The sequence below is a fragment of the Chiloscyllium plagiosum genome, unplaced genomic scaffold, assembly GCF_037043375.1.
Source record: "Chiloscyllium plagiosum isolate Xiang-an unplaced genomic scaffold, Cpla_swu_hap1 HiC_scaffold_6, whole genome shotgun sequence".
Taxonomy (NCBI): Eukaryota; Metazoa; Chordata; class Chondrichthyes; order Orectolobiformes; family Hemiscylliidae; genus Chiloscyllium; species Chiloscyllium plagiosum.
Genome location: NW_028270144.1, coordinates 122,921,873 through 122,936,351, shown reverse-complemented (window position 1 = coordinate 122,936,351; position 14,479 = coordinate 122,921,873). Strand labels below are relative to the sequence as shown.

Here is a 14,479-nt window from a genome sequence, read left to right as displayed (position 1 = left end):
TTAGCAAAGCCATATCATGGTTGCACACAAGTGATTTATTTAGCTGAACTTACCTCTTGCCCTGTGGCTATATCAATTGCTGTGTATACTGTGCCCGAAGCTCTGTTGGTGGAGAGCAAATAATATGTTTAAATTATTTGAAACGAAAGAATCATTTGCCTCTGTCGCACACGGTTCATTTTAATTAGCAACTTGCAGTGTAAAGCACCTTCACTTCACAGGAACAGTATAAAATAAATTAGAATCTGAGTCACATAAGGACATAAAAGGTCAGACGAACAAACTTGGTCAGTGGCAGTTTAAAAACAATTAACTACCATTTCAGAGGACTCAGAAATCAACAGAAATCAATGTTCTTTGAATCATCACCAAGTCTACAATGTTAGAAAGGTAACACCGGGTGTTCAGTGCACTCATTAAGTTCAATGACATAATGTTAAACAGACAGCCTGTGATATCACGAATTACAGTGAAATAGGTTCCAATGTAATCCATAGTTTGACAAGCATAAATGCAATGCATTTTAGATTGCACAACATCAAACACACAACTTTATACTAACCCCTGTCCAATTTTCTCAAATCTTGAGTACTTCTTTTTCGGATCACCCACTGTTACGATACTCCCTAGGAGATTGGGAAAAGGATGTTAGAGATTCTCATTGTTCAGAAAGTCAATGTTTAAAAACGGGAAACAACGTAAAATAAAACTTATGTAAACGTAAACATGTCAACTGCCCAATCTCTTGGCAAACCATGGACCGGAAGGTGTTTTAAAAAACCACAAACTTCCATTTTAAAAAAAAGGGGGGAAAACACATATGGAATATATAAAAGGCTGCGATATTTTAGTAGATTACCTTCCGTTATTTAATTAACAGAATCAGGACTTTGCCAATCAGAACAACATTTCTTTGCCATTCCTCATAAGAACGGGAGTAGGCCATTCAGTCCCTCAGCTTGTTCCACGATTCAATGAAATCGTGGCTGATTTGTGTCCTAACTCCATAAACCTGCCTTTGGCCCATGTCCCTTAATCCCTTTGCTTAACAAAAATTTATCTCAGATTTGAAGTTAACAACTGATCCAGCATCCACAGCCATTTGTGCAGAAGAGTTCCAAAATCAACCACCCTTTGTGTGTTGAAGTCCTTCCTCATATCTCTCCTGAACGGTCTAATTCCTAATTCTCAAACGCCCCTAGTTCTGGAATCCCCAACCAGTGCAAACTGTTTATCTTTTCTACCCTGTCTTTTCCTGTTAATATCTTGAAGACTTCCATCAGATCATCCTTGACCTTCTAATTTCTAGAGTAAACAGGCCTAATTTGTACAACCTCTCCTCATAACACAACCTTGACTTTAAAGTGGGGAGTTAAAAATCAGCTTCGTTGCTGTGGGACTGGAATAACATGTAGGTCACCTTTTCCAGCAACAACCAGATAACGTTTTTTTAATTCCCGCCAGGGCAAATAATGAAACCAATAAATCTGGTTTGGGGATTGGCCACTAGCAAAACCAACCATGAAAGCTTCTGGGTTATTGTCGAAACATTAAGCTTTACTAAACTTGCCACCACTGTAATAATCAAAACTTGACTTCAGACCACTCTATAATGAACTCAATGACCACTGAAGTAGCCTAATAAACCAGTTCATAACAATAAAATCTAACCCAGGATCTCAGGGAAACTACAGATGGGGTAATAGTCAGTGGACTGGTCACTGTCACTCACATTATGGGAACACCATTTTGGCAGATTGTAAGGTGGTATACAGGTATAGAGGACTGATACCAATGTAATAACACCCTTACAAAGAATCAATTTTAACAATAGTATATGGAGAGAAAATAATGGTAGGGGTGAACGAACACTAAAAAGCAATACTATGCCACAGAGCAATGAACAACTCACTTTTACCTGGCCCTGCTGTGAAGTACTAAATAACTGGCATTAGCAAGCATCAGGTGCAGGACAGAACTCCCTCCTGTCCATCCCTCAATTCCACCACTGTGATACTTGTATATCCACACCAGTTGACCTAGTGGCTTCTCCAAGCAAGTTTGCCATTTAGTACCAAATCATTATCAAGTCAGGTCAGTCAAACTAGGGCCATATCCACTTGGCTGATGCTGCAACTCGCAGAAAGGAGACTTGCACCTGACCAGTCTGAGCCAGATTTGAACTCACACCTTCTGTAGCAAAAAAAAAAGGTCGGTTTCCAACTCAGTTCAGTGTGCAAACATGAAGCAAGGTTAAGTTCGATCGTTAACGTACTCAATTTTTCCAATATCTCTTCATCTGTCATTTTGGTCTTTTTCTTTTGTTTCTCTGCATTCCTCGTTAGGGTGTTCGAAGGGGTGGTGTTATTCTCAGAGGGCGAGGAGATGGGAGACGTGGCTGCATCTTTGGTGGGTGGAAGAGGGATAGGGTCTATCACAGACCGTGTATACATCTACAGGAAAGAGAAGAAAGGAAATAGGCATAAGGTTCAGGATAAAGGGACAAGCTTGAAGGGAAAGAAAATGACATGAATAAAAACAAAAAAATTAGCTGTGGTATTCATAGGAAGCTTTGTGACGCAAGGTAAGTACTTGCATATCGCACTTGATCAATGAAGAATTGGTTCAGTTTTCTCCTCTCCTGAAGAAGGCAACTCATCCTGACAACATACAATCCTATAGCTGATTATATTGTTATATCATATAGGTATATATCCTACATAAGTACTATTCCAAATATGTGCAGCCAGGCAGTAAGCAATATGGGGTAATTCAACTGGAAATAAAACACTTGAGTCACACTCCAATAAAAGTAAAATACGTGGATGCTGGAAATCTGAAATATAAACAAAGTGCTGGATAAACTCAGCAGGGTCCAGCAGAACCTGAAGGGCTTTAAATAGAATTAACATTGAGCCTGGTATGTTTTCTTTGCAGCAGAGAAGGTCGAGAGAAGCCTAACAGAGGTATGTAGGACAATGAGGGGTATGGAAGGATGGACAGAAAGCAGCTGTTCCCCTTAGCTGAAGGGTCAAAAACAAGGGGACACACTTGTGAGCGGAAAGGCAGGAGGTTTAGAGGGGGGTTTGAGGAAAATATGTTTCAGCCACAAGGTGGTGGGGGTCTGGAATGCACTGCCTGGGAGGGTGGTTGAGGCAGGAAACTTCACAACCTTTAAAAAGTACTCGGATGAAACATTTATATGTTTATAAGAATATGGGCCTCATGTGGGAAAATGGGACTAATGTAGGTAGTAGTATAGTTTTGGCAGCACGTACTCAATGGGCTGAAGGGCCAGTTCTTCACATCTGGAAATGTTCACTATGTTTCTCTTGCCACAGATGTTAATTTCTCCAACACTATTTTTATTCTGGCTACAGTCAACTGCATACCCAAGCCAGAGATATTAAACAGAGATTAGAATGGGTGATATCTTGACAAGAAAGAATCTTACTTTGTTTACCAAACAGATTTTTCCAAGAGATGTTAGGGAAAATGAGAACAGGGTTTACAAAATAGATTCAAACTCTTCATTAGCAAACTCATGAGATAAATGCTCTTCATCTTGGAAGTGATATTACATAAAAAGAAAATCATTCCTATTACTTTTTTGACAAGTGCAAATAATTTCTTGTAGTGCAGAGAGATAAAAATTAATTGCCATTTAAGTTTGATTGTACAGGATGCTCCAGCTGACTGAACCACATTTTGTTTATCTGTATAAAATCACAATGCATTCGCTTTAGTAAAAGCCATTTTAATTGATGGACAAAAATGTTTTAATTATAGATCAAAACAGACACTTGGGAGGCAACCACTTACGATTACACTCATTGCTGTTTATCACTTGTGGCTGCACTTCACAGAGGCTATTCTTTGAACATATTTCACTCAAAATTATTTCCTGTTAGAACATCTCTCACACATTGATATGCATTGTCGATTACATTGTTAACACTGTGCTGATGGGGTTGTAGTGCGTTGATGCATTAATGTCTCAGGGTTACGACTTTCATTTATTTTCATCGGCATTTCTGCATTTGGAATTATGGAATTCCCATCATTTTCACCCATTTGCATACACTTCTCTACATCTACATCTACTATGGGCGGCACGGTGGCACAGTGGTTAGCACTGCTGCCTCGCAGCGCCAGAGACCCGGGTTCACTTCCCGACTCAGGCGACTGACTGTGTGGAGTTTGCACGTTCTCCCCGTGTCTGCGTGGGTTTCCTCCGGGGGCTCCGGTTTCCTCCCACATTCCAAAGATGTGCAAGTCAGGTGAATTGGCCATGCTAAATTGCCCGTAGTGTTAGGTAAAGGGGTAAATGTAGGGGTATGGGTGGGTTACGCTTCGGCGGGTCGGTGTGGACTTGTTGGGCCGAAGGGCCTGTTTCCACACTGTAAGTAATCTAATCTAAAAAAGTCAAATCACTTTACTAGACAGTTGCAAGTTTTTAAATTTAGAAGCGTTTTCCAGATAATGCAGATCTCAACTGTGACCATCAGACGTAGGAGCAGAAGTAAGCCATACAGCCCATGCAGTCTGCTCCACCTTTCAGTGAGATCATGGCTGATCTGGTAATCCTCTACTCCACTTTCCTGCATTTTCCATATGACTCTTGATTCTGTAACTGATTAAGTATCCATCTTAGCCTCGAATATACTTAACAATCCAGCCCCTGCAATAAAAAATTCCACAGATTCACTATCCGAAAAATTTCCTCCTCACCTCTGTCTTAAGTAGGCCATCTTTACTCAGGCTGTGCCCACTGGTCTTGACTCTCCCATAAAGAAAAACAACTTCCCAGCATTTAATGTCTTGCAGTCTTCCTCCATTCCATTTAAGCAATATTGAGCTCCTCTATCCTACCTACTGTGAATAACCTCACCTTTACTGACATTATAATCTATCTGCCTAACTTTTGTCTATTCACTTAATCTTTTGTGTCATCCACAAACACGGTGATACATCCACTTCCATCATCCAGGTCATTAACACATATTGTAAATAACTGTGACCCCAACACTGATTCCTCCACTTGTTAGACTGGCATTTTTAGGATGACACTCTTAACCTAACTCCATTTTCTACTAGTTAGCCAATCCTCTACCCATAGTAATATGCTGTCCTAACACCATAAGCTCCTATGTTATCAAACAATCTTACGCATGGTGCCTTATTGAGCATCTTTTGAAAACCTAAATATATTACATCCGCTTTTTACTCTTTAACTATCCTGCTTGCTAATCAATGAATTCTAATTAATCGATCAGGCATGATTTCCCCTCTATGCTTATATTATGTGTTTGTAAATGCTCTGCTATCACATCCTTTACAATAGAATCCAATATTCTCTCAACAAGTGATAAGCTAACTGCCCTATAATCATCTGCTTTTGAGTCTCACTTTTTAGACTAAAGGTATTACGTTGGAGTTTTTCAATTCTCTGGGACTTTTCCAAAGTTGAAAGATTCTTGTAAGATTGTTACTAATGCAACCACTCTGTAGCCACTTCTTTTAAAATGCTAGGCTGCAATCCATCAGGGCTAACTGACTCATTAGCCTTTAGCTTCATTAGTTTCTGTGGCATCTTTTGTCTGGTGATAGTTATTATATTCCTTTTACCTTCATTATTTAGTATTTTTGTAATGCCTTCTACTGTGAAGACTGATGCAAAGTATTTACTCAACTCCTCTGCCATCCTCTGCTTCCCCATTATTTCCCTAACCTTGTTCTCCAGGGCCAATGTTCACTTTGGCCTTTCTCTTATATATTTATAACTCTAAAGGTCGATTTTTATGTCAAATGCTGGTTTACCCTCAAAGTCTATTTTCTCCTTTTTTTTGTCATCTTTTGTTGTTTTTTTAAAAAAGTCTTCTGCTTCAGAAGACCAACACTCAATTTGGCTACACATTTACCTTTTAAACAGCTATAGAAACTCTCACTATCTGTTTTTAGCTTTGTAGCTTGTTTTCTCTCATTCTCTAATTTCTTTGTTTCTCCACCTCCTTCAGACTGATAACAGATCAACCTCAACACCAGATCTCCCTAGTGACTGTAAAAAATGACCAACCTTGACATTAAATTATAACTGCACTTCCAGCCATATAAATAAAAAAGTAGCCCTTCAGTCATAATACCAATAAGATGTCAAAAGTCCATCTGTGCAGAGTCAGCCAATTTCAACTGAAGGTGGAAGCAAGGCACTTGGGTCCTGCAAATGGCAGGTGGGCAAGACAAGGCAGGGCATGGTTCTCACCAGGGTCAGTCTGCCTCATTACTGTCCAGCACCATGAATGGAAAGTCACACAGGGATTGACAGTCTGATGACACCTGCAGCCTCGGCTGATTATTTCAGCAAGGCATTAGAAGCTAACACTACTACAGAAGCATTCTTTTTGGTGTTAATGTACAGGAAAGAACAAAATCATAAACAATAAGGAACTTCTGTCAGGTGGGGAAACCATTTTGAGGTAGTATATAATAGAGTCAGTTTAGCACCTCAAAGAGGTCTGTGGCTGCAATATGCAATAGTTAGTCAATTAAAAATTCTCATGTGCTGCTCCTTGGCAGGTGCCAGATTGATTCCTACATTTCTACAACAAGAGATCTCCCCCAAGGAGAACTAAGTGCTTATATTTTCTGGAATTGAGAAGAATGAGGAGAGATGGTCTAATTGAAAACTCTTCAGGGCTGAACAGTGGCGAATTAAGGGTCTTTGTCTCAGCCTTTGAGCTGAGAAGGGCTGTTAATCTTTGGAAATTCTCTACTCTAGAGCTTGTGGATACTCAATCAATGAATACATTAAAAGGTACAATAAGTACCTTTTTAAGATACTGAATGTGGATAAGGTGGATAAGTGGCATTCATGTAAACATTCAGCCAAGATGTTATTGAAAACCCCTCTCCTACTCCTTGTGTTATAAGGTGTACTGACCGATTTGGTGTGTTCTGGTCGTGGTGCAATTGCAGGTGGAGGGACACTTTCATCTTCATCATCGTCTTCCGACACTGGAGGCACAGCTGGAGATTCTGACACATTCTTTGTACTCTGCAGATAAAGGCATGGTTACTCAAATAACACACTTTGCTTTTACCAAATGTACTTCATTTTATTAGACCATTACCATGAGTGTGGAACTTCAGTCATGGAGGAACTCTAGATTTACAACAGTACAAGTATTTGTTGCCTTGGATCATAAGTTTTGGGACAGAATTAGGTCATTTGACCCATCAGGTCTGCTTTGTCATTCGATCATAGCTGATGTATCTCCCAGCCCCGTTCTCCTGTCTTCTCTCCGTAATCCTTGGTCCCCTTAATCATTCCTAATTGGCCTTGAACGGAGTATCTTAACCATTTCAGACAGCACTTAAGAATCAACCACATTGCTGTGGATATGGAGTCATGAGTAGGTCAGACCAGGTAATGTTGGCAGAATACCTTCCCTAAAAGACATTACTTCACTAAACCAGATAAACCATTGTTTTAAGAAACTATGATAGTTCACACGGTCACTATGAACGAGATTAGCTTTATATTCCGATTTATTGATTGAATTTAAATTCCACTCATTGCCATGGTAGGATATGAAGCTGTATTCCCTGAAGCTTAGCCAAGACCTTGGGCTGACTAGACATTATCACTATGCCTCTGTGTCCCTTGGAGATTTCTTTGAGTTAAAAATATGCCATTTTAATACCCTGGTTTATTCCTTAGGGGCCCTTAATGCAAGCATTTACAACTGTTAAAAGACCCATCAGCCACATTCTTGGTTTGCTAAGAAAAGGTAAAGTAGCAATTCAGAGGAATCAGTAGAGAACATTCAGAGCGATTGAGGGAATAAAGGGTCGGAACAAGAGGAGTACTTTGAAACGTCAACACTGACACAGGAAATGCAATATGGATACTAAAGTTCTGAAGTAAAGTGGTAATATAGACTACACCAGTGCTTTGGAAATTGGTACATAAGTATTTACACATTACAAGCTACAGATGCTTGAAAGACAATTCAGATCATCATTAAAATAGGAATAACTTCTACATGTTCTAGGAAAGAACAAGGGATTTTTCAACTTTTGATTCCCAAAGCTCTCTGCCACCATTATTTTCCTCACTTCACATCTGGGTCTGTTGCAGATCAATTGCTCTAGTTAGTCCACAACTCCATTATATCAACAGTTGATCAACATCATGTTAATATAGTTAACAGTCTACGATACAAATCAGGATAAGTGAAGGTCGAGTGGTACTGCTGCTGGTCCAGAAATCTCAAGACCCAGTAATGTTCTTGAGATTAAAATAATTAGGTTGGTGTTTTTGACCAGTGCAGATGTGCTAAGTCGAATGACCTTTCTCTGCGACTCTATTATGACTATCAGAATGGCACAGATCAGCTAAGTGCATCTTGGTCTTTTCTTCTCCAACAGCTTGTGTGTTTATACAGTAAATCCAGATTAACTCTGTAATCTAACAATTCTGGAAAAATTCTCATTTTTGTATTTTTACAACTCAGTGTATTTGCAATCTAACTGGACTAGCACAGCTTCTGATATTTCATTTACACAAAGCACATTACTTGGCTCAGATATTTTGTTCAAGCATGTATATTCCATTCTTAAAACACACAAGTAGTTTCTGAAATACTCTCCTAGATATTGCGTTATTCTACAAATCAAGCACCGAAACATTTTGTTAAGATCTTAACCTGTATCTTACCCGTAAACAACACAAAGGTGCATCACTAAGCAGCAACTGGGAATTTTCCATGCAGATCAAACAAGCTGCACACAGTAATACCTCAAAGATGCTCAGTACTCTTGAGACCATGCAGTTTGACCGTGCACAGTAAATGAGGGAACACTGTTGGGCGGCACGGTGGCACAGTGGTTAGCACTGCTGCCTCACAGCGCCAAAGACCCGGGTTCAATTCCCGCCTCAGGCGACTCTCTGTGTGGAGTTTGCACATTCTCCCCGTGTCTGTGTGGGTTTCCTCCGGGTGCTCCGGTTTCCTCCCACAATCCAAAAATGTGCAGGTTAGGTGAATTGACCATGCTAAATTGTCCATAGTGTTAGGTGAAGAGGTAAATGCAGGAGTATGGGTCTGGGTGGTATACGCTTCGGCGGGTCGGTGTGGACTTGTTGGGCCGAAGGGCCTGTTTCCACACTGTAAGTAATCTAATCTAATCTAATCTAAACTGTTCTGAAATGTTCTTGACATACAAATCCCTAGAATCCCACAAATGGATTCTAGTCTCTAATTCCCAGAGCAGCAGCGGTCAGGGAAAAGGACAATAAAAGCTTTTGACCATGAGCACCACTTATCGGTGATGCCAATTGTAAAAGAAACCATTTCCAAACCACCATTAACACAACAATTTCAATAAAATAACTTACCAGTGCATTTGAAGCAGCATACCCATCTGTTGTTTTATCTGCAGAAAACAGAGGACAGATTTGTGTTACAAGTGTACTACTGGAACAAAAATTCAAAACATCATAAAATATTGCCACAGTTTGTGGGGCTCAAATCACTCAAGTTGCATGCACTCCTATGCTCTGCAACTCACCCAACCTGGAACTCTATCTAGCAGCACTATGGGAACACAAAGGCTGCAGCAAAGCAAGATAGGTCTTACTATTTGAGGCTAAGAGGAAATGAGATAAAATGATTAAATTAAAATAATTAATAAAAGGATGGTGTAGTATACCAAATGTCCAAAGACAGGAACATTTTTATAAACTCACTTACAGCTTGGACATACTATAACAAGGAATCTACTAAGGCACGAGGTCAAGATTTCACAGCAAGCCAAGTAGAGATGTTGGGACAGTTGCCTAAAAGTACATCCAAAGACATAGGATTCAAAGAATAAACATAATATTTTTAAAAATGGAGCAAGAGTCAACCACACAGGCAGACAGAGATGGTTCCACCATTCAACCAGATGATCATCTACTTCAACACCATTTTCCTGCATTTTGTCCTTCACTCTTAATGCTTTCAAGATGTACAGCATGTTAATCTTAGTCTCGAACATGCTCAATGACTGAGCATCCAGAGTCCTCTGGAATTAGAATTCCAAAGATTCACCACCCGCTGACGAATTCCTCCCCATCTCAGATTAAATGGCCTGTGCCATATTCTGAAAAGAGAAAGTGAGGACTGCAGATGCTGGTGATCAGAGCTGAAAAATGTGTTGCTGGAAACGCGCAGCAGGTCAGACAGCATCCAAGCAGCAGGAGAATCGACGTTTCGGGCATAAGCCCTTCTTCAGGAATGAGGAAGCTGTACCAAGCAGGCGAAGATAAAACGCAGGGAGGAGGGACTTAGGTGGAAGGAGGTTAAAGTGAGGGTGATAGGTCAGAGAGGGGGTGGGGGCAGAGAGGCCGGGAAGAAAATTGCAGGTCAAGAAGGCGGTACTGAATCCGAGGGTTGGGACTGAGATAAAAGGTGGGGGGAGGGTAAATGAGGAAGCTGGAGAAATCTGCATTCATCCCGTGTGGTTGGAGGGTTCCTAGGCGGAAGATGAGGCGCTCTTCCTCCAAGTGTCGTGTTGCCATGGTCTGGCGATGGAAGAGGCCATGGACCTGCATGTCCTTGGCGGAGAGGGAGGGGGAGTTAAAGTGTTCAGCCACAGGGCGGTTGGGTTGGTTGGTCCGGGTGTCCCAGAGGTGTTCTCTGAAACGTTCCGCAGGTAGGCGGCCTGTCTCCCCAATGTAGAGGAAGCCACATCGGGTGCAGCAGATGCAGTAAATGATGCATGTGGAGGTGCAGGTGAATTTGAGACGGATATGGAAGGATCCATTGGGGCCTTGGAGGGAAGTAAGGGGGGAGGTGTGGGCGCAAGTTTTGCATTCCTTGCGGTTGCAGGGGAAGGTGCCGGGAGTGGAGGTTGGGTTGGTGGGGTGTGTGCACCTGACGAGTGAGTCACAGAGGGAGTGATTTTTCCGGAACGCTGATAGGGGAGGGGACGGAAGGGAAATATATCCTTGGTGGTGGGGTCTGTTTGGAGGTGGCGGAACGACAAAGGATGATACGATGTATCTGGAGGTTGGTGGGGTGGTAGGTGAGGACCAGTGGGGTTCTGTCCTGGTGGCGATTGGAGGGGCGGGGCTCAAGGGCGGAGGAGCGGGAAGTGGAAGAGATGCGGTGGAGAGCATCGTCAACCACGTCGGAGGGGAAATTGCGGTCTTTGAAGAAGGAGGCCATCTGGGTTGTTCGGTATTGAAATTGGTCCTCCTGGGAGCAGATGTGGCAGAGGCGAAGAAATTGGGAATATGGGATGCCGTTTTTACAGAGGGGAGGGTGGGAGGAGGTGTAATCTAGATAGCTGTGGGAGTTGGTCGGTTTATAGAAAATGTCCGTGTTGAGTCGGTCACCCGAGATAGAAATGGAGAGGTCTAGGAAGGGGAGGGAGGAGTCTGAGACGGTCCAGGTAAATTTGAGGTCACAGTGGAAGGTGTTAGTAAAGTGGATGAACTGTTCAACCTCCTCGTGGGAGCACGAGGTAGCGCCGATACAGTCATCAATATAGCGGAGGAAAAGGTGGGGGGTGGTGCCAGCGTAGATGCGGAAGATGGACTGTTCCACATATCCTCCGAAGAGGCAGGCATAGCTGGGGCCCATGCGGGTGCCCATGGCTACTCCTTTGGTTTGGAGGAAGTGGGAGGATTGGAAAGAGAAGTTATTTAGAGTGAGGACCAGTTCAGTCAGTCGAAGGAGGGTGTCAATGGAAGGGTACTGGTTGGGTTGGTGGGAAAGGAAGAAGCGGAGAGCTTTGAGGCCTTCGTGATGGGGGACGGAGGTGTATAGGGACTGGATGTCCATGGTGAAGATAAGGCGTTGGGAGCCGGGGAAGCGAAAATCATGGAGGTGGAGGGGGGCGTGGGTGGTGTCCTGAATGTAGGTGGGGAGTTCTTGGGCTAAGGGAGACAGGACAGTGTCGAGGTATGCAGAGATGAGTTCGGTGGGGCAGGAGCAGGCTGAGACAATGGGTCGGCCGGGGCAGTCAGGTTTGTGGATTTTGGGCAGGAGGTAGAAACGGGCGCCCGTTACTGGAAAATGCAGCAGGTCAGGCAGCATCCAAGGAGCAGGAGAATCGATGTTTCGGGCATAAGCCCTTCTTAAGGAAGGAAGATCGAACAATTCTTCCGCCGCATTCGCCTCCGCACCTACTTCTTCAACCAGGATTCTCGCCCACCCTCCTGACGACCCCTTCTCCCGCCTCCAACACACGCCATCCACCTGGATACCCCATGCTGGCCTCTTACCTGCCCTTGATCTCTTCATAGCCAACTGCCGCCGCGACATTAACTGCCTCAACCTGTCCACCCCCCTCTCCCACTCCAACCTCTCACCCTCGCAATGTGCAGCCCTCCACTCCAATCCCAACCTCACTATCAAACCGGCAGACAAGGGAGGCGCAGTGGTAGTTTGGCGCATCGATCTTTATATTGCTGAGGTTAAACGCCAGCTCTCGGACACCTCCTCCTACTGCCCCCTTGACCATGATCCCACCTCCCACCACCAAACCATCATCTCCCAGACCATCCATAACCTCATCACCTCAGGGGATCTCCCATCCACCGCCTCCAACCTCAGTCCCACAACCCCGCACCGCCCGTTTCTACCTCCTGCTCAAAATCCACAAACCTGACTGCCCTGGCCGACCCATTGTCCCAGCCTGCTCCTGCCCCACCGAACTCATCTCTGCATACCGCGACACGGTCCTTGTATACTGCCTGACCTGCTGCGCTTTTCCAGGAACACATTTTTCAGCTGTGCCATATTCTGAGGCAGCTTCTTCTGGTCCTAGACCATTAGTCAGCCAAGGCAAACATTTTTCTTCTGAATCCCCGCAAGAACTTGATTTTGTTGGAATGAGATCCAACAACTCCCATTTTTCAAAAATCTGGCCTATAGAGGCTTAATCCATTTAGTCTTTCCTCATAGACCTTCAGACTTAATTCTTAAGAAGGCCATTGGATTTGAAACGCCATCTCTGCTCTCTCTCCACAGATGGTGCCAGACCTGCTGAGTTTCTCCAGCAATTTCTGTTTTTATTTCAGATTTCCAGCATTGGCAGTTTTTTGTTTTATTTTACACGTCAAGAGCAGAGGATAGCTCTATGCTGTTGGATATCAGGCAGAAGTTGTAGGTGTAAGTGGGCAGGGGTCTGGAAAAGTGCTGGGATCTGTGGGAGCTCAGAATGCGTTGCCAACATTTCAGTACAACTAAATGTGTAGGTTAAAAAGCTCACAGCAGTAAGTACTTGATGAAATTGAACAAGATTACAGTTCAAGGAAAAGCCCAGGTCACTGTAGCTTGATGGAACTAGATATTCATAGAATAAAGTCTGAATTGTTATCTGACAGAAAGTACTGGGGTTCAGCATCTGGATCTCATATGAACATTGACTCAGGAAAAGGAGAGTAATCAACCACAACAGGATAGAACACAGTCGAGAGTTGAGGCCAGATGGGAAAAAAAAGAGAAGAATTGTATAATGGGTTATGATGACCTATTACATCATTAACGTCTGGGGAAGTATTGTTGAGAAAACCTTCGGATCTGTCTTGTTCGCAGGTTGATTTGCTGTGCACTATATGATGTTCCATCGTAATTTACTATCAATATTTACCATGTTAATTCTGGGTTAGAATACAAGAATGAATTATAAATTGTATTGCTGTTCTAATGTTGTAAAGTTGAAATATTATTAAAGGGAGGCGAGAAGTTCATTGGAACTAGGACACAAGAAATAGACTTGGGGGGGAAAAAAAGCAACACCCACTGCATGCAGAAATTGTGCCTTTTTTCCCAAATCGGCTTCCTGCATCCTAGCACTGATAAGTGTAAGGCAGAAAGCTTCAATTGCTAGTCTCCTTTCAGCAATGATGAAGTTATGTCCTACCAAGCATAGTGAACTTTATTGTTGAAAGTTCAAAGCTGTTGAACAATGTGGCTTTATTTTCATATTCAGCCCCTTGGACCTCCCACTTGCTCTACTTTAAAAGTGAAGTTAGCCATCCCTAACCATATTGAAACACAAGTTGGCGGTCTTGTCCAGGATCAAAACATCCTGAACTTAAAACCCTTTTGTGATAAAGGTCAACATACTATTTGCTTTCCTAATTGCTTGCTGGACCTGCATGTTAAATTTCAGTAACTTGTGAACATCTAAAACCCTTTGATGTTCACAATTCCAGCCTCTCACCATTCAAGAAGTATTCTTGTACTTCTGTTTTTTCCACCAAAGTGAGTAATGTCACATTTCGCCTCACCGAATGGCAAAAAACAAAATCAACAGACGCAATACACTTAGTTTCTCCAAAGCCTTTTGATATATCTCTGCAATCCTCCTCCTAATTCCCAGTTCCACTTAGTTTGTGTCACTTGCAAAATTAAACCCCACATCCAAACAGATTGTGAATAAGCCAAGTACTGATCCTTGCAGCATCCCAGTAACCACAGCC

At 42.7% G+C, this 14,479-nt stretch overlaps 1 protein-coding gene and 1 long non-coding RNA gene across 6 annotated transcripts in view; one reads left to right on the top strand and one right to left on the bottom strand.

The window, feature by feature from the left end:
• Positions 1 to 14,479, bottom strand: part of pak1 (p21 protein (Cdc42/Rac)-activated kinase 1) — a 236,992-nt gene that overhangs the window by 31,903 nt on the left and 190,610 nt on the right. For all 5 annotated transcript variants that reach the window (XM_087988411.1, XM_087988413.1, XM_087988412.1 and 2 more), the window contains 5 exons: positions 9,398 to 9,435; positions 6,941 to 7,054; positions 2,276 to 2,453; positions 563 to 626; positions 54 to 102 (listed from right to left, as the gene is read on the bottom strand). In XM_087988411.1, the coding sequence (XP_087844537.1) occupies positions 54 to 102; positions 563 to 626; positions 2,276 to 2,453; positions 6,941 to 7,054; positions 9,398 to 9,435 (443 nt within the window). The remainder of the gene's footprint in view (positions 1 to 53; positions 103 to 562; positions 627 to 2,275; positions 2,454 to 6,940; positions 7,055 to 9,397; positions 9,436 to 14,479) is intronic.
• Positions 1 to 14,479, top strand: part of LOC148149847 (uncharacterized) — a 50,179-nt gene that overhangs the window by 21,760 nt on the left and 13,940 nt on the right. The window lies entirely within an intron of this gene.